Here is a 19,278-nt window from a genome sequence, read left to right on the forward strand (position 1 = left end):
GTATGCAGAGTACCTTTTCCAGCGAGATGCACAGACGTTTCGATGATCCTAATGGTAGCTAGTCAGACAAGGAACAGTTGCCTAAGAAAACTCTATTGGGTACAATGAGAAAGTCGATACCAATGATCACATTTATCAACCAAGTTTTATCAACAAGGTTGGGATTAATAGAGGGACAGTCATATACATCCAATAAAAAATGCACAAGGACCTAGCATATTGTACGTGGGTTTTTACTCTGCAGCCTCTATCTACCCAGAAAAACAGTTCCAAGAGCAAGACATTTATGCATAAGTGAGTGCAATGGCTGTACACCCAAAAGAAACAGGACGCTGCAAATGAACTGCATCCACCATGCAAGAAACATTAACTTTCAAAAGAAACCAAATATGAACGGTCTTCCACCCAGTCCAGGGCCCCTCGGCTCTAACAGTCCAGGAGCCTGAGCACCCCGGGGACCCAAGGCCAGACTGGGCTGGAGCTGAGGCAGCTGGAGACGGTGCACCGAAAGGAGCCCTCCTCAAACCTGGAGGGCCTGGGCCGTGGGGAAGGGACGTCACGCTAGAGATCCAGGCAGGCTGTCCCACAGCTCAGCCAAGCCTAGAACACCCCAAAACGGTGGGCTCTCTAGGCAGAGAGAGCTCCAAGTAGGCTGTTGGTTCCAGTCTCCCCGAGATGGGTTCCCACCACAGCCTCTTACTTCGGCATGTCCCCAAGTGGCTACCACAGCATCCCCAGAATCGCTTTCTTCACAGGCTTGAGATTTGTCTGGGGTGGTACAGATAAAGGGGAAGATGTATGGAGACCCAGGCCCTGGCACATTCCATTCATCTACAACCCAGAAACACAACTTGTCTCTAGGGCTCTGGTTGCCAGTGAAAGTTGCTCAGTCATGTCTGACTGTTTGTGACCCCATGGGCTAAACAGTCCATGGAATTCTTCAGGCCAGAATACTGGAGTGGGTAGCCTTTCCCACCTCCAGAGGATCTTCCCAACCCAGGGATCAAACTCAGGTGTCCGGCATTGCAGGCAGATTCTTTACCAGCTGAACCATAAGGGAAGTGTCCACAAGACGGCAGGCCTTCTAATGGGTCTGAGAAAGTGCTGCCCCCTTGTGGGCACTTCTGGTAACAACAGCTTAAAAATCAGTGTTTTGGAGCACTTCAAATGCACAAAGCTTGTGGGGCTGTAGAGATCCCTCTCCTCAAGCAATGTGCTGGGGGAGGTAATCGGAGCATATCAAAACACACGGAACCTTCAAGAAGACACTCTCAAGAGGTCACCTTAAAGCACGGGAAACAGGTTCCAGATCGCTCATTAGTGGAGAACTGCACATCAAAACTACAATGAGGTACTACCTCCCACCACTCAAAACAGTCATTCACAAAAACACCACCAACAATAAATGCTGCAGAGGGCCTGGAGAAACCAGAACCCTTTCACATTTTCTTTGGGTAACAACAACTGGGAACAGCCAGGACACAGAACAGGAGGAAGCCTCCTCCAAAAACTAAATGGGAGCTACCACAATCTCTGGCCTTCTCAATGCTGGGCCTCTGCAGATGGAGAACAGATCACCTGATAAGACACCTATGCTCCAGTGTTCACTGCACCGATATTTATCACAGCCCAAGTCTGTATTACTTTGCCAACAAAGGTCCATGTGGTCAAAGCTATGGTTTTTCCAGTAGTCAGGTATAGATGTGAGAGTTGGACTATAAAGCGCCGAAGAATTGATGCTTTTGAACTGTGGTGTTGGAGAAGACTCTTGAGAGTCCCTTGGACTGCAAGGAGATCCAACAAGTCCTTCCTAAAGGAAATCAGTCCTGAATACTCATTGGAAGGACTGATGCTAAAGCTGAAACTCCAATACTTTGGCCAATACTGATGCGAAGAATGGACTCATTTGAAAAGACCCTGATGCTGGGAATGACTGAAGTGGGAGGAGAAAGGGATGACAGAGGACAAGATCCTTGGATGGCATCACCAACTTGATGGACATGAGTTTGAACAAGCTCCAGGAGTTGGTGATGGACAGGGAAGCCTGGCGTGCTACAGTCCATGGGGTTGCAAAGAGTCGGACACGACTGAGCAACTGAACTGAACTGAAGAATTGCGTGCACACATAGTGTCCACTTTCAGCGACAGATAAACATTTGGTACACATACATATATACACACGCACACATCCATATCCATATCTTCACTGGCATATGACGCAGCAATCAGAAAGTATGAAAAAAGTCTTTTCCAGCAACATAAACAGACATGCTGATGATGATCCTAAGGGAGGTCAGTCAGAGGTCAGCTGTTTAACTCCATTGGGTACAATCTAAAAACTGATACCAATGAACATGCTCATAAATTCAGTTTTGTAAATTAGGAAGTAGGGATTATCATATGGACAGTCATAGACATACAGTAAATAATCCACAGGGACCTAGCCTTTAGCACAGGGAATTCTACTAAGCAGCCTGTAGTTACACACAGGTATAAGTGAATCAGGTGACTACACCTAAAACAAACCTGGAAATGAACTGTATCCACCATGCAAGGAAAATTAACTTTCAAAACAAACCAAATTGAAAGGTCTTCCACTCAGGCCTGGGGATCCTGGGCTGCTTTCATACCACAGAAGCCTGAGCAGACTTGGGACCCAAGGCCAGACTGAGCTGGAGCTGAGGGAGCTGGGGGCGATGTACCAAAAAGAAGCCCTCCTTGGACCTGGAGTGCCTGGTCCGTGGGGGATTGGACCCCACCATCCATCCAGACTGCTCCACAGCTCAGCCACAGTGTGCATGGTGTGTTCAGAAAACAGTGGACCCTCTAGGCTGAGAGAGCTCTGAATAGGCACGTGCTAGCCAGTCTCCCTGAGGTGGGTTCCCGCCTCAGCCTCCTACTTCAGCATCTCCCCACCTGACTACCAGGGCCTCCCCAGCACTGCCTTCTGCGCAGGCTTGGGCTTTGTCTGAGGCTGATACGGAGGAAGATGTAAGGAGGCCTGAGCCCTGGCACATTCCACGCTTATCTACAACCCAGGAACATGACTTTTCTCTAGGGCTCTGGGTGCCAAGTCCGAAAGCGGCCTGAGAAAGTCACGCTGCCTTGTTGATTCTTCCCAGAAGAATAACTTAAAAACGAGTGTTTAGTAGCACTTCAAACTGCAAGGCCTTTGGGGTGTCAGGGTTTTCCTGGTGGCTCAGGGGATACAGAATTCGCCTGCAGTTCCCGAGATGCATGAGATGAGGGCTCCATTCCTGGGTCAGGATGGTCCCCTGGAGGAGAGGAGGCGATCCACTCTGGTATTTTTGTCTGTAGAACCCCATGGGCAGAGGAGTCTGCAGGGCTACAGCGCATAGGGTCACAGAGTTTACCATTACTGAAGTGAGAGAGCACATGGGGTGTGACGGCCATTCCTCCGTAAGCATATCCTTAGGTAGAAAACTGAAAACCAGTGCAAAACATGGTGAACCTTTAAGAGTTCAATTTATTGCAGACTGTTTGTTGTTGTTGTTGCTTTCCTTTTATTTGGAAGGCATATGAAAAGAGGCTCCAAGTCAGTTACCTTAGGAGAACTGCAAATTAAAACTGTAACGAAGTATCACTTCCCACCACTCAGATTGGCCATCGTCAAAAAGACCACCAATGTTAAATGTCAGAGGTGGCCTGGAGAAAAGATAACCCTCTTATGCCATTTGAAAGAATGTCAGTTGGTTACAGCCATGATAGATAACGGCTTCCCTCATGGCTCAGCTGGTAAAGAATCTGTCTGCAATGCAGGAGACCTGGGTTCGATCCCTGGGTTGGGAAGATTCCCCTGGAGAAGGGAAAGGCTACCCACTCCAGTATTCTGGCCTGGAGAATTCCATAGTCCATGGGTCGCAGAGACGGACTTGACTGAGCGACTTCCACTTCCTTATGATGGATAATAGTAGAGGGCTTCCTTAAAGAACTAAACACGGAGCTACAGCGCAACGCAGTCATCTCACTCCTGGGCCTCTCAGCGGAGAGAAGAGAAAAGACACATGCACCACAATATTCACTGGAGCAGCATTTACCCTAGCCAAGACCTAGAAGCAACCACAGTGTCCATCTTCAGACGGTGGTACATACATCAATGGAGCATGACTAAGCCCTATAAAGGAATGCAATAATGCCTTTTGCAGCTACAGGAATGCTACTGGACATTATCACACTACGTGGAGTAATTCCGAATGAGAAAGACAAATAAAAGATGATAGTACTCACATGTGGAATCTATAATATGGTGCAAGTGAACCTATCGCTAGAACAGACACAGACGCACAGTCATGGAGGTGAGGCTTCTGGCTGCCAAGGCTGAGAGACGGGGGATGGTGCAGTGAGGACCTGCGGTTAGGAGACGCCAAGCATTACATCCCGATGAACAAACCCCAGGATCCTGTTGCGCAGCACAGGGAACTGCATTCCGTCTGCTGGGATAAACCGTAACAGAAAAGAGCGCACGTGTGCACACCCGAGTCACCCTGCTAGCCGGGAGACTGGCACGCCGCCGTGAACGCGCTGTGCTTCAGCTCAAAAGGAAACAGGGTGCAGTTCACAGACAGAACTAGTGAACAGCAAAAACAGGTGGGGCGGGGAACCTGTTTTTGAAGATGACTAGGAGTTGACACTTGACATCGGTCCTTGATTTCAGGATGAAAAGACAGGAGGCTGTAATCCTGCATGTTCGTAATGCTCCAAAAACTCACAGTTGTTAATAACAAACCTCTTACCTTCAGAGCAGCTATGGGGAAATGAAGTTACATTCCTGTGTGAAAAACATGAAATGCTCCAGTAATCACTGGTTTTGGTTTTGAAGGCAGAGAGTCACAGGCGTACACTCTTCTTCCGTTTTTGAAGACCTACAAACGATATGAGCAATGTGCGACACGCTGTTGGAACAATATGGCGAGACCTTTAAAACTAGGAATAAAACTGCCATATGACCAAGAAATCTCACTGCTCGCCATAGACTCTGAGCGTTTAAATGTTCTTCTGATGAATTTGTGTGGGGGGGAAGTGGTCTGCCCGTCCTATTCCTCTGCCATCTTAGGACCATCCCCCACCCCGGGCATATACTCTGAGAAGATCACAATGGTAAAAGGCACATGTACCCCAGTGTTCACGGCAGCACTATTTACAACAGCCAGCACATGGATGCGACCTACATGTCCGAATGGATAAAGAAGCTGTGGTGTGTACATACGATGGGATATTACTCAGTCATAAAAGGCAATGCATTTGAGTCAGTTCTAGTGACACGGATGAACAGACAGCCTATTGCATACAGTAGTAAGCCAGAAAGAGAAAAGCAAGTAGCATACATTAACGCGTATATGAGAAATCTAGAAAGACAGTCCTGATGAACCTACTTGCAGGGCAGCAATGGAGAGGCAGACACAGAGAACTCACTTGCGCACATGGTGCGGGAAGGAGAGGGAGGGACGAACTGAGAGAGCAGCATGGAGACACATCCGGGACCACATGCAGGAGATGGCCGGTGGGAATTGCTGTATAATGCGGGAGCTCAACCTCGTGATCTGTGACAACCTCGAGAGGTGGGATGGGTGGGAGGCAGGTTCAAGAGGGAAGGGGCATATGTACACTTTTGGCTGGTTCATGTCGACATATGGCGGAAATCAACAGAACATTGTAAAGCAATCATCCTTCAATTAAAATGCTTTGAGAAAGAGTGATAAAAAAAATATAAAGAATGCATGTCAGTTCAGTCCAGGCCAATATAACCCTGAAGTACATGGTCAAGGGGGAGGGAGATGTCCTGTCATTCAGAAATCTCTTGTAACGGCATCATCTTCCCTGTGTAGACTGGATGTAAGAAATAGAAGGTACAACTAGCTAGTGAATGAGTCAGCCTTCATTCCAGCAATTATGTATCATAAATCCTGACACTGCCTTGTAGAAGTGATCACTTAGTCAACACTACCAACAGGTGGCGCCCTGACAACTGTATCAACCCTCTCTGAACTGCTTTTCCAAAGAGCCTCTGCAATCACTGGGATTATTAGCACTGGTAAAACTCTATACTAGGTTTTTGAAGACTCTCAGTTCAGTTCAATTCAATCACTCAGTTGTGTCCGACTCTGCGATTCCATGAACCACAGCACGCCTGGCCTCTCTGACCATCACCAACTCCCGGAATCCACCCAAACCCATGTCCGTTGAGTCGGTGATGCCATCCAATCATCTCATCTTCTTTCGTCCCCTTCTCCCCCTGCCCTCCATCTTTCCCAGCATCAGGGTCTTTTCAAATGAGTCAGCTCTTCGCATTAGGTGACCAAAGTACTAACTGGAGTTTCAGCTTTAGCATCAGTCCTTCCAGTGAATATTCAGGACTGATTTCCTTTAGGATGGACTGGTTGGATCTTCTTGCAGTCCAAGAGACTCTCAAGAGTCTTCTCCAACACCACAGTTCAAAAGCACCAATTCTTCAGCACTCAGCTTTCTTTATAGTCCAACTCTCACATCCATACATGACCAACGGAAAAACCATAGCCTTGACTAGATGGACCTTTGTTGACAAAGTGATGTCTCTGCTTTTGAATATGCTGTCTAGGTTGGTCTTAACTTTCCTTCCAAGGAGTAAAGGTCTTTTAATTTCATGGCTGCAATCACCACCTGCAGCGATTTTGGAGCCTAGAAAAATAGCCAGTTTCCACTGTTTCCCCATCCATTTGCCATGAAGTGATGGGACCAGATGCCATGATCTTCGTTTTCTGAATGTTGAGCTTTAAGCCAACTTTTTCTCTCTCCTCTTTCACTTTCATCAAGAGGCCCTTTAGTTCTTCGTCACTTTCTGCCATAAGGGTGGTGTCATCTGCGTATCTGAGGTGATTGATATTTCTCCCGGCAATCTTGATTTCAGCTTGTGCTTCTTCCAGCCCAGCATTTCTCATGATGTATTCTGCATATAAGTTAAAGAAGCAGGGTAACAATATACAGCCTTGACGGACTCCTTTCCCTATTTGGAACCAGTCTGTCGTTCCATGTCCAGTTCTAACTGTTGCTTCCCTGACCTGCATACAGGTTTCTCAAGAGGCAGGTTAGCTGGGTACTGGTAAAACTCTATACTAGGTTTTTGAGGACTCTACTTTTCTTGAAACCCTCTGGCTTAGAGGATATCTTTCATCTACACCTCAGGAACTCGGGGCCAAGATGATGTCCACGGTTCCCTACTGCCTTGGTTCTCTGCTGGCCGTTAAGTTTCCGTCCTCATTCAAAATGCCTTCTCAGTGAAGCTGCTCACTAACCAGTACTCACTGTGCTCACCACCCTGAGAACTCTAAGCCACCATGTCCCGTGCACTCCAAACCTGAGCAGCTGGCTCTGACTCCCTCTCAACTCTAACGCCTCTGGAAAAGACAACCTGTACAGCAACAGCTCACTTCCCAAGCCTTCACTCCGGCGCTACTTTCCTCCACGCCACTTCTATCCACCATCAGGGTCTCACTCAGGACCGAGGAATCACAAACACCTCTGAACAGCCCTGCTTTTGAAAATGAAACCTGGACCGCCACTTGGACCCTACTGTCCTGTGCCTTTGTTTCCTGCCCTAGTCGTGTGTCAGCGTGCTAATTCTGGATCTGTCTTGGACAGAGAGAGCCCTTCTTCACTACTGGCCATATAAAACTGAACATGGACTGTGCTCCGTAACTCTGAACGAATCCCTTAACCGGTTTGATCATAGACAAGTTACCTAGGAGGAGGATCATAAGATGTAAGAGGGAAAGTGCAAATACAACATCTTTAGGGGCCTGCGTGGACTTACATGGCAGCTCCCCGTTCTTCCTTGAGTACCCAGATGAGGCCGTCACTTGGCCACACTCATATTTTTAATTCTTCAGCAGTCTCCCTGCCCAGGCCAGGGTCTAATTTTTCATCTCAATACTGAGTCCAGGTATCCTGGAGAAAGAAGCAGAAGAAAAAAAAAAAAAAAACCACCTAAGTGGGTGGATAGGGTTGATAAATAAGATAAAACGATCTAAACCGTTAATTAAACCAACTCAACTGCATCCTTCTCTGCCTTCCCTGATGTCTCTGGTATTGCCTCTGTTTGTCTTCACCAAAACACTCTTTTCCAGGGTTTCATTTTGGGCTGTCTTCTCTCTCTGGCCATGGAGCATGGGCTTTAAGTTTGTGAAATCTTATGGAAAAGGAACATAGAAGATGGGGTGCTCATGCCTCTGTCAGACAGAGCTATGATTTCTTTCATGTGATCCTGAGACTCTACAGAAAGGAAAAAAGAAGATTAAGAACTGCTGCTCTGACAACCCTGAATTCAAAGGCTGGCACTGTGGGACAGAGAGACTTAGCTTTTAAGAAGCTGCTCATCAGCAGGAGCAGTAGCACTGAAATACGTACTCTGTTAGGGGATTTGAGAGAGAAGGGATGCGAAGTGCTCACCACCACATCTGGGCCATCAGGCCTCCAAACCGATGAGCATTATTTTAACTGATAACAAGTCAGATTGCTGCCTATTTCTCCTAGGTGAACTCATCCACTCCCAGTGAAAGGCAACCCTATGATTCTATTTTATGCTCAAATCTGTCTCTTAAGCTCCAGGCTGTACATATATATAGCCACTGGGTATTACACAGGCAACTCAAATTCATTGCAGTGGTTTTGTTCTCTATCACCATAGCAGGTATTTCATTTAAGGCTCAACCAACCTGGCCAAGCCAGAAATCTCTAAATTACCTTAGCCTCCCTCTTCCCCATATGAGACCTCAAAATCTGTTAGTTTTACCTTTAAAAGATCCTTGAATAAGTTTCCACTTTATCCACATGGTCACTGTCTTAGTTTAGAAACTTAATAGCTGTTACCTGGATCACTACAACAGCTTTATCAATTATTTTTGTCCCAAGGTTCTCATCTGTCCATTCTGTCCTCACCTGCCCATTCTGACCTGGGAGGGTCCTATGTGGTAGAGATTAAAATATACATATTAGACTCATTTAATACATCCCACTTGCAACAGGAACAAGTGTTTCTTATGAGAAAGAGAGGATCGTGAGAGCAGACAATGGAGTCAGAAGGCACAGAACCTGAGGTCTGATTCAGGGCAGAGTTTTATGAGGAGGACTTGACGGGGTGGAGAGTAAAGGCTAAAGATAGAGATTAGGCAAGAGTGAAAATGTGAGAAAAAGGGAGAGAGATTTAAGTGCTTCTTTGATTTTCCACAGTCGCCAGTACAGATGTGAATGGCTTTTACCTTTGGCAGCTACAATGTGCTAGGATTGGTGTGAAATCTCTGGGCTCTGACAGTGACATCTGGTTAAATCGCAATGCTCCTAAGGATGCGGGCCCCCTGACATGTAAGGTCCTGAACAATCTGGGGCCATCTTCTCCAACCCTGTGGGCCCCCTTCCCTTTCAGCCAGAACCATCCTTCAGTCTGTGTGTCTTCACACCTATGCTGGCCCACTTTGCTCCCTCTGCCTAGAACGACCTCACCTGCCTTTCTGCCGGTTGATTCCTTCAGGTCAAGACCAAAACTGCCAATTCCCTGGTCGGTGAACTGGGATAATCTTCTGCTGTCCCAGTCAGGTTACCTGCAAGAGAACAGAAGTGAGAAAGGCATGAGAAGATGAGTGACTGAACCTTCTCCTGGGACGCTTAAGGGGGACATCCAAAGTGAAAGGAGTTATCTACAGGGAATTTATTAAGAATGAGTTTGAATAGTCAGCTGATCTAAGGATGGAATATAAGTCCATGGAGCAGGGCAGTGGGGACTGAAGCTAGCCTGACCCCTTTCTGTAATTATTCTCCTTTATTCCAGTCCACAAATCCATTGCTTCCCTTAGTCTTTTAAGCAACAAAAATAATTTGGAATTTTAAGAATGGTTTGCAAATGGTAAAAATGGCCAAATTTCTTGAGATGAAAGATTATGCTGTGCCTAATACTAATATACTTATATTGCCAGAGAACAAGGTATGTAAGAAAGAAAGAAAGAAACCAGACCCACTTGGGATAAAAACTTACCTCTCTCCTCAATATTCTGTAATAACCTAAATGGGAAACGAATTTGAAAAAGGGTACCTGTATACATATAACTGAATCACTCTGCTGTACACCTGAAACAGACACAACGTTGTTAATCAACTATACTCCAATACAAAATAAAAATTAAGTACACGCACACAGAGACTTACCTGTAATCAAAACTGACCACATGCCATCAAATAATACAAATAGAATGCATTTCTCAACCTATCGATTTCCTTCTGCTGACAAACCTACAGGGCGAGAATACAGCTGTGTTCACTGTTTACCCAGTTATTAATTTACCCAAGATGAAGTTTTGTGCCCAAGAAGGGAAACATCTTAAGCCCTTAAAGTTTGTAGCTTGCATGGAAGGGAAGCTGAAGGAAGGGGCTTTACAATGTTAAAAATGAAGAGTCAGACTAGATTGGAAGAGGTTCAGGATCACAACGAGGCAGAAACATGTGAAATATTTCATGCAGGCAACCTTATTTATTGAGAAATCCTAGTTTTATTGCCCATTAACATGTTTGTTCCACAAACTAATTTCTCATAAAGCAAAGCACAACTTTTCTTATAAATAGTATAAATTATTTTATTTACAGAACTTGTTACAAAACAAATAGACTATATATTTCTTCTCTTTTAAATATCCAAAGTAATCTTCTATCCCTTGACATTTGTTCATGTTCTATACAGCAGCCAACAAAAAGTCCAGCTGAGATGCTCTTGATTATGTGTACAAATGATCAAACTATTCACACATTTTAAACAGGAGATTGCTTTTATATCCAAGCTCAAAGGGGGAAAAAAAAAAGAAAGAAACCGGCAAAATGCTTTCAAGGCCCTACACTCACACTGACAGTATGTAGTGCTCATTTAAATGATCTGAGAATGTAAAAGGTTTTACACAAAATGTAAAAATGATTATTTTTCTGCTAAACATAATGAAACTTTTAACAATCATTTTTCCAAAGCCCAACTCGGCCCCCCCCCCCCAACCGCAGGACAGAATGACAGACATTAAGAAATTCCTTGGCAACAGAACTCTTGCAGGAAGACAGCTGCCTTTATAAGTTACATTTTTTCAAATTATACATTTTTTTCAATGTTCTCAGAGGTACTCTGTATTATATTTTTTGGAATACAAAATATTTTAAATATTCTATTTTAAACTCTGCATTTCACGAGTGAATAACAAAACGGATACGCTATGTAAGTTGCTGGCTGACAGAAGATTTGTAACCCTTGGTGCCACTTGGCAATTCATCGCCAGTTGAATTCCTGTGAACCAAAAGGTCTTGATTTTTAAATACCTTATAAAATTACCAGCATTTGGTGGTTTTCAACTCCTCCCCTAAAATTTAAGTAACAATATTTAGGTGGAAAAAGCAAACTCCAAAAAAGTTCAACTGAACATTCAAGTCTTTTTAAAGAATCTGTCTAAGCTTAAAACTAGGTTTAGGCACTTTCAGTTTTGTGTTTTTCCCATTAGTTTTAATCACGTCACATACTAACACCCGTGTGCTCGGGGCGCACACATACACATGTACGCGTGCGTGCACACACACACTCACTCACACATAACAAAAGAAAAGCAGTGTGTCACTTGTTACATGTAGTCTATAGGGAAATCAAGCAACTAGGGAGAAGCAATGCCCACTTCATCTGCATGAATCCACTCCCGAGACACTGAAAGGGACAAAAGACTTTCACAGAACAGAGGCGTCCCTTACATGGTAAAGGAGGCAGGTCCTAGAACTATTGGCTTGGCAGTGAACCACTTCAAATTATAAAAAGGTATTTACTTTTATTAATTAATAAATAAATACTAGATGATCTCAATTGTACCAAAACAGGATATCAGAAAAAAAGACCTGTGCAAAAATACATATTTAAATATGTACAATTCATTTTTAACAAAATATGTCTTCTCAAATAGGGATACTTCCATATTTATAATAGAACAAGAAATTCCAAAATAAAGATACAAAAGTAGGTTTTTGTATAATTCTTTGTTCATCATTGCAGCACTTTTTCTTTTTTTGTAAGTTAAGAAAACTGCAGGAGTTGTCACGAAATTCTATTGGAAAGAATATAAAAATTATCTTGGTTTTAAATTGATACCAAAATCTGTCTAGAAACAACCCAACCACTGCAAATTTGGTTTCTGCAAGTTAATTTAGTTCAAAAAAATACTTGTACTCCCGTGTTTTAAATGGTCTTGTTCATTTATAATAAAAAGTAGTTGTAGGAGAAAATAAAAATATTTGAACAACAGTCTAAAATTTAATAGCACTGTTTAGAATAGGTCTGTTTGTGGCAGGCAGAGTCCAAAATGGCTAATTTCCTAATCCCGATGCTCTGTGTACTACCGGGAGACAATAATGAAATTAAAACCTCAATCTAAGAAATCAAAGGATCAAGATTCGCTTATCTAAATATCTACATTATTCTGAGTCAACTTTCTATCATGGGTCCTATTCACATCTTCTGGAACAACATGATCTGTCTACAATTCCATCACTAAAAGCAACTTTATTTATAACCATCAAGTCCCCTTGGCTCTGAAAATAAATTCTACCCATCCCCCATTGCACTTGTCGCTGAGGAATCAGCTAGGTACGTTCTGATTTCCTCTTACCGCCTTCTCTCCTTCTCCTGGGATGAAAAACCAGACCGACCTCTCCTAACTATACCAAATGGGCCCATCTGTGCACTCTTCTTACAAGCTCTCTTACAGTATCATTTTAAAAACATTTACTAATTGATTGTATAATAACTGAACAAGATACTGTTCTCCCCTTCCTTTAAAAAAAGAATCAGTATTTTACATCAATTTATAGCTAAAGTATCTCCATAAACTTTGTTATCTTACATAATAATTCTGTAGCGATTCACATTATTAGGCTGGTAACCAAGTATTTATTCATTCTACCTGTTGTTGACTGAAAATTCCCTGAATCTGAAGTTTGTAACCCAAGAATTGTAAGGAAAATAGATGCACTGACTGGCTCTGTCCTGGCTCTACCTGGGGCCATGATCGGAGCCTTGGGAAATTTACCCTGTGGTTTGGCAACTTCCTGTGTTCCTCTAAGCAAAATGCCTGGTTCTCCTTTTCAGGAGCTGCTGGTGGAATCAACTATTGAAAAACTCCAGCTCATCCCCTCAAATTCAATGGCACCTTCTCAGGCAGAGATGCCTTAACCTATCAAACTCTTTCTCTGGGGGTTAAGTACTAGGAAAACCATTCTGGGTGGGTGGGGGGTGGGTGGGTGGGTGGTCTCTGAAACCCTCAGGAAGATCACAGGCATTAATCCCAAGAAGGGAGGTGTGTCCAGGGGCACCCCGCCACCTCCACGTGGGCACTGTCACCTGCACCCCGCCCGGGGTGCCTGCCGCCCACCTCAGTGGCAGCCACAGAAGCGTGTGCAGTGGCTGGACGTGGGGTGTAGATACACACAACACGGGGTGTGCTCCAAGCAGAAATTTACACTTAGTCTCAGGACGGTATCCAAAGTGGGTGAGGGTAACACGCAGAGCGCCCTGGAAACATTTAAGCATTCCAGTGACTCAGTGAATGACAGATTCTGCTGCATCCCAGTTATTTCACGATACAAAGGCAATTTTTTAAAAACAGGAGCCTGGGCAGGACATCTGGCCTAATCATATTGTTTAACACGACAACAAAGGTTTAAAAAAAAAAAATCAGTCTCTTTGGAAATCGTGGAAAATTTTCCCCCATGGTGATTTTTATCTGCCCCCTCCCACCAAAATTTGGCTTTCCATTCTCAAAATTGTCTGCATTAAAAAAAAAAAAAATTCAACACAGAATTGCTTTTGTACCATGAAAAGTAAGCCTCTACACTGGTGTATCCTTGCTCTTTGGCCATCAATGGCTTTTAAACCAGTTCACACATGAAAAACTTCTGACGGCTTCTGATCTAGAATTACTGGCAAAAGGCTGGGCGGAAACACAGGCTCTTTTATCACGGCGCCTCACACTAACGTGCACACTCCATTCTAGACCCCTGATGTTAACACCTAGCCCCAGACTCCCTTCTCCAGAGGGCTGTTCGGGGTGCAGCTCTGCTTGCCCCCAGAGGTCTCTCCAGTTACGGTATCTGACTGCTGGGGAGGGACCTGGGACCTACAGATGCCAGGGTGAGGGAAGACCTAGGCAGGGAGAGGGAGGGAGGCAGGGAGGGAGAAAAGACTACAGTCACACTCTTGCCAAGACACTTGCACCAGCCAACCTCCTCCAAGAGCGGCTTGGTGATATGCTGCAGCTTCAACAAGACAGGAACTTCTCACAGATGGCAGTAAGCCATCCAGACCACTCTAACGCTGATAAAAGCAACTTGGTGGCTGGACTTGATCCAGTGTCCTTTAACGAGTATAGACAAAGCTTCAGGGGCATCCTTGTTAAAACAACGGCCCGGCAAATTTCTACCCTCGAGACCCAAAGGAGGCTGGGAAAACAGACTCAAAGGTGTTGTGGAATTCAGAGTGCTGAGTGGAGGTGTTACTTGTTGAAAGTGTCCACATTATTCCTCCCCATGCTATTTCCAGCTGTCAGGGACGGGCCTTTGGCTTTCAAAACAGAGGGGGGTGCGGAGACATCGAAAGGTAAGTAAGCAGCTGTCCCCAGCCCTGCCCTGATTCTAAACAAGGTACTCGCAAGGCCATGCGCCGCTCATGTCTCCTCTGCCCAGGCTGTGCCAGGATCAGGCAGCTAGAGAACTTGGTTTTAGCTTTCAGCAGTCTCCAACGACCTTGGGCACAGTCCTTCTAAGAGACTGGCTCTCAGAAAACAGTCCAGAAGAGATGCAGCCTGGGTTTCTAGCTTAGAGAAAAGGCTCACATGTTTGCCTTTTGGTTCTATTTACGGATGCTGCTTCCTTGAGGCTTTTCCAGGTTGTCAACTGAGATGTGAACAAGGTCAAATGGGCCAGCACACAGGTGTGAAAGCTCACACCCAAGGCAGAGGGGAGGCAGGGAGAGGGGACTCTGGCCTTCGCTGGCCTGCAGTGAGCTATTTTTAGGTCCTTGGTGGCAGAGCCCACAAGTTGACTCAGGGGCTGGGCGGGCACTCAGCAATATCTCCCAGGCTCCCCAGCAGGTCCCCGATTCTGTTGTTGAAGGGACTCAAACCAGCCCAGTTATCTCGGCTCTAAAATCTGCTCCATGGAGAAGAGCGAGCTCAGGCCCCTAGTGGTCTAAGAGCAGACTTCTGTACAGCATTTTGGAGGCATGGGTCCCTTTGATAGTCTGAAGAAAGCTACTGATTCCCTCTTGCAGCTAAATGATCAGGGATGTAAAAATATGCAATACTTTTTTGGGCAGTTTGTCCATCCTGTGGTCTGTAGCCATGCCCCACACCCCCGCCCACCGAGTCTGTGCAGCGTAACAGAACGTATTCCACTGCAGATAAAAAACCTTTCTCAAATACAAACGTGATGAGAAACTGCTTTTAAGGAAAAGAACCCAAACATAGGCTGTTTGTCCAAGGGGGACGTAGTCCTCCTCAGATGGTGGAAATGAGAGGTGGCAAACTGGTAGCTCCTGAGCCAAACTTAGCTGACAGATGTGTGGGCTTCACCAGATCAAGACAAAATGAAAAACAAAACAAAACAAAACAAAACAAAACGACAGAGCTTTGGAAAATGGTGAGATTTCTCATGAAGGTTCAGATGCGCAGTTTCTCTTTGAAATCAGAGCAAGTTTCTGGGAATCGCTGCTCTGTGCAGATGGGGCGCCCACTCCCCAGTTCTCCACCTTGCCCCGACACCGGGGGCAGTCGGGTCTGCAGCGGCTTCTGTGTGAAGACGGCCCGCTCCGTGACAGGGGTACGTGCGGTCGGACTTCTTCCCTCCCAGGATTCACATGAATCGGGAAACTATGCTCACAAGGGTATTACTAAGGGATCGATTCTTACAGTGTTTGCAGTGCATTTTTATGCTTATCATTAAACTACACATCAAGAAGTTTTCACTTGTCCAGGAATCCTGTTCAAAGGCCCAAATGACACACAAATAGCCCATATGTATTTGTGGCTCAAAGAGAAGAATTGAAGCAGCTGCTACTGAAATTCATGCGTCATTATTTTCCCCACACCTTTGGCGCCGAGTTTTCATTCACACATATACTGAGGGAAACTTCTGCCTCATGAAGAAACTTCTTGGTATTTTCTGGACAAGTTCTAGTCTGACATTTACGTTCAGTTTTGAAGATGAGGAAGGGAAAACAAAACAAAACAAAAGGAGCCTCACATTTTAAAGCAGAGCTCTGAGGATGACATTGCTGAAATTCCTGCTTGTAAGCAAGGACAGAAAGTACTCTGCTGAATCAAACAACAAGATGAGAGAGGAGCTGGACAGAAGAAAGAGGAAGGTGGAGGAACTGGCTACAGGAGCAAACAGCAGCTGGAGGAGGAGTGGGGAAGAGACAAGACACAGCCAGAGAAACCACGGTCAGCAATGAATCCGATGCCCGACAAGCCCTTTTTTAGAGACAGGTCACATGCAGGTTTCTTTTCAATCTGTTAACGTGAATAAGATACCAGTCTTCTGCTCTGCCATAGTGAAATTCTGCTTCCCTGCCTCCTTGGAAAACAGGGAGGAGAACACAGCGGGGGGGAATTGACAAGAAAACCTGAAACTCTTTGATGGGAAAAATATAACAGCCTTTTTCAAATTTAAATCATCCCTTTCTAAACCAGCGTGATTTTCGCCCAGCTTTCTTCAGAAAAACGTACGAGAGGACTGCGCTCCAGGACAGGGAGGGCCCCACCGTCACGCAGGACGGTGTCCACCACCCCAGCTGCTGAAATGCACTTGGTGTGGCCTCCTTAGCCAGGAGCATCTTCCGAGTCATCACAGAGTCTGGCAGAGAGGCGCCCGTGTGACCTTCATCTGGCCTTCAACTCCGCCTTTTCTTAAAAGACACCGTGAAGCCGGACACTTGCTTTTAGGCAAACCCACCAAACCGACCGCACAGATCTCCGAGTTGATCAACCATGTCAAGGGAGAGGCCACGGGCCTCCCCACGGTGGCCCCAGGCCCTGTCCTACCTGATGGAGGAGGGAGCTGTTCGTCAGCCCCGGGGCCGCCGGGCTGGGGCCCGCGTGTTTCGTGTGGACGTTGTTCACGGCCGGCAGTCTGGCCACCTTGGTGGGCTTGCTGCCGCCGCCGCTGCTGTTGACACTGCTCGAGCCGGGTGAGCACTTTCTTTTCTTTCCTAGGAGTTTGTCCAGAGGAGTGTGTGAGTGCGGGTAGGCGCCGTGGGAGTTGACGGGTAGCTCGCTGCCGGCCTGGTGCACAAAGGGGCCGAGGGAGAGTGTGGAATCGCCGCTGTTGACCATCACGCTCATCCTCTTGATGGACTCGCAGGGGTTCCCGCCGGAGGTGCCCCGGCACCCCGGCTGCTCGTGCCGGCCACCCAGTGAGTTCGCTCGGCTGACCACACAGTTGAGGCTGATGCCTGGGGCAGAGGCTACTGCTGCGGGGTGGGGAGGTCCCGAGTGAGCCACGCAGTTTTTCCTAAAAGACTCCATGGAATGAGAAGAAGAGGACGAGGATGCCGAGGAGGAGGACGAGGGAACTAACAGTGGGGAGCTGTTTTTGCGTTTCTTTCCTGAGCCACCGCTGGCACTGCTACTGGCATTGTGACAGTTCGTGCTGTTACCAGAAGAATCCTTGGGCCGCAAAGACTTGCTGGATTTCAGCTTCTGAGGTTTCCGGGCCATGGGGGAAGAGGGCACGGAGGACAGGCCGGAGGGCGTGGAGGGGGAGGAGGAGGAGGAAGACACTTGTCTGGACTGCATACTGCTCACAGGGTCCACAGCCCCGGAGGCAGCGGGCTGGGCGTTCAGTGTGGTTCCGTGAGCTGGGACCGACTTACTGCTGGGGGAGACGCAGGTGGACGAGAGCGGGACAGGGGAAGGCGACATGGTGGCTGCTGCCAGGTAGCTAACCCCACAGTGTGACGTCGGCACAGAGTTTGTCCGGTGAGGAACACGTGTGGACACGGGCGATGTGGTACTGGGAACGGGCGGGATCTTCCTGCAAAACAGAAGAGGGCATGAGCAGCGTCCACCATGGCCCTTCGCGGAAGCTTTCAGGAGACCTCCTTCACCTCTGGCACTGAATACACCCCTTGGTCAGAGGGAGTGCGCCAAGATGCTGAGCCACAAGGAGTGCCACTCCAAATTCTTCTCACTCTGCTGTGCTCTGAGAACACTGGCCTCAAGTCCATGCGCTGGGGCCACAGGTTCACACCACACCCTTCCATCCGGACCCCGAGCGCCCCGGTTCTGGCTACTGGTCTTCCTTCTTCCTAAACCAGGTCATGACGCTAGACCTCATGCATCTTCTGCCTGAGACACTGCCACCCCAACTGCTGCTCATCCTTCCGCTTTGGGCCATCATCACTTTCTTAGGAAATATGACCTTCCTAACTTGCTTACTTCCCACTCTGCCCCATTTCTAGACTTGGGAAGGCTCTGGTCGTTTTAAAAAGCATGACCGAGGATCACTGTCCAGTGTCTCTGCAGATGGAGCAATTCACAGCCGATTTGCTACTGTCCATCCAGCACAGTGCCTAGAACACAAAGGCACTCAAACACTAAGAGAACTCATGAACAAATGGGGAAAAAGGAAGGACCGACTAGTCAGTAACAACTGCCAGGTCCCAGATACTGCCTGAAGAGCTGGGAAGCTCCAAATCTCAGGGGATTTCTGGTCAGTGTTCTGACAATGGATTCTGATAATACTATCTGGGTATCTATTCAAACAGTCAAATGAGGGACCCTCCCCACTTTTATTTTAGCTGACTTTTAAAACCTAACAAGCACCAAAATATCAAAAAGCTCTATAGCATAATTAACACTCAGGTAGCAAAACAGCAAATGGCCTCACTGGAAGTCAGCTGCCAAGACTGCCCTGCCCCAAACTTCACGGGGCAGCTCTGGCTGATCCAACTAACAGCAGCGGTCCTCAACCTTCAAGTCAGAGAGCTGGCCTAGATTGCTGCCAAATCTCCCTTGCTGATTTTTGAGAAGAACTACAGCTATTCATGAAAGGAACTAAATAACTGCAAGTGTTCACACCAGCCTTCAAACCCTCCCCCAGCAAGAGTGTGGCTCCTACTCTGAGTCTGTGCTTCCAAACGTGGCTGCACGTCATAATCACCCATGGTGTTCAGGCCACACCAGGATCACGGGGGTGGGGTCCGGCACTAGTCACTTCTAGATCTCT

General features: G+C 46.5%; 1 protein-coding gene across 3 annotated transcripts in view; it reads right to left on the reverse strand.

The window, feature by feature from the left end:
* ATXN7 (ataxin 7) overlaps positions 1–19,278 on the reverse strand; it is a 164,225-nt gene that overhangs the window by 14,825 nt on the left and 130,122 nt on the right. For 2 of the 3 annotated variants that reach the window (XM_027958202.3, XM_042236617.2), the window contains 3 exons: positions 8,048–18,084; positions 7,808–7,941; positions 1–4,883 (listed from right to left, as the gene is read on the reverse strand). The exon at positions 1–4,883 is cut by the window's left edge and continues 14,825 nt beyond it. In XM_027958202.3, the coding sequence (XP_027814003.1) occupies positions 17,043–18,084 (1,042 nt within the window). In that variant the 3' untranslated portion in view covers positions 1–4,883; positions 7,808–7,941; positions 8,048–17,042. Of the gene's footprint in view, positions 18,085–19,278 lie in introns of all 3 variants that reach the window. The other variant, XM_042236615.2, reaches the window with a different exon arrangement.

The sequence above is a fragment of the Ovis aries genome, chromosome 19, assembly GCF_016772045.2.
Source record: "Ovis aries strain OAR_USU_Benz2616 breed Rambouillet chromosome 19, ARS-UI_Ramb_v3.0, whole genome shotgun sequence".
Lineage (NCBI taxonomy): Eukaryota > Metazoa > Chordata > Mammalia > Artiodactyla > Bovidae > Ovis > Ovis aries.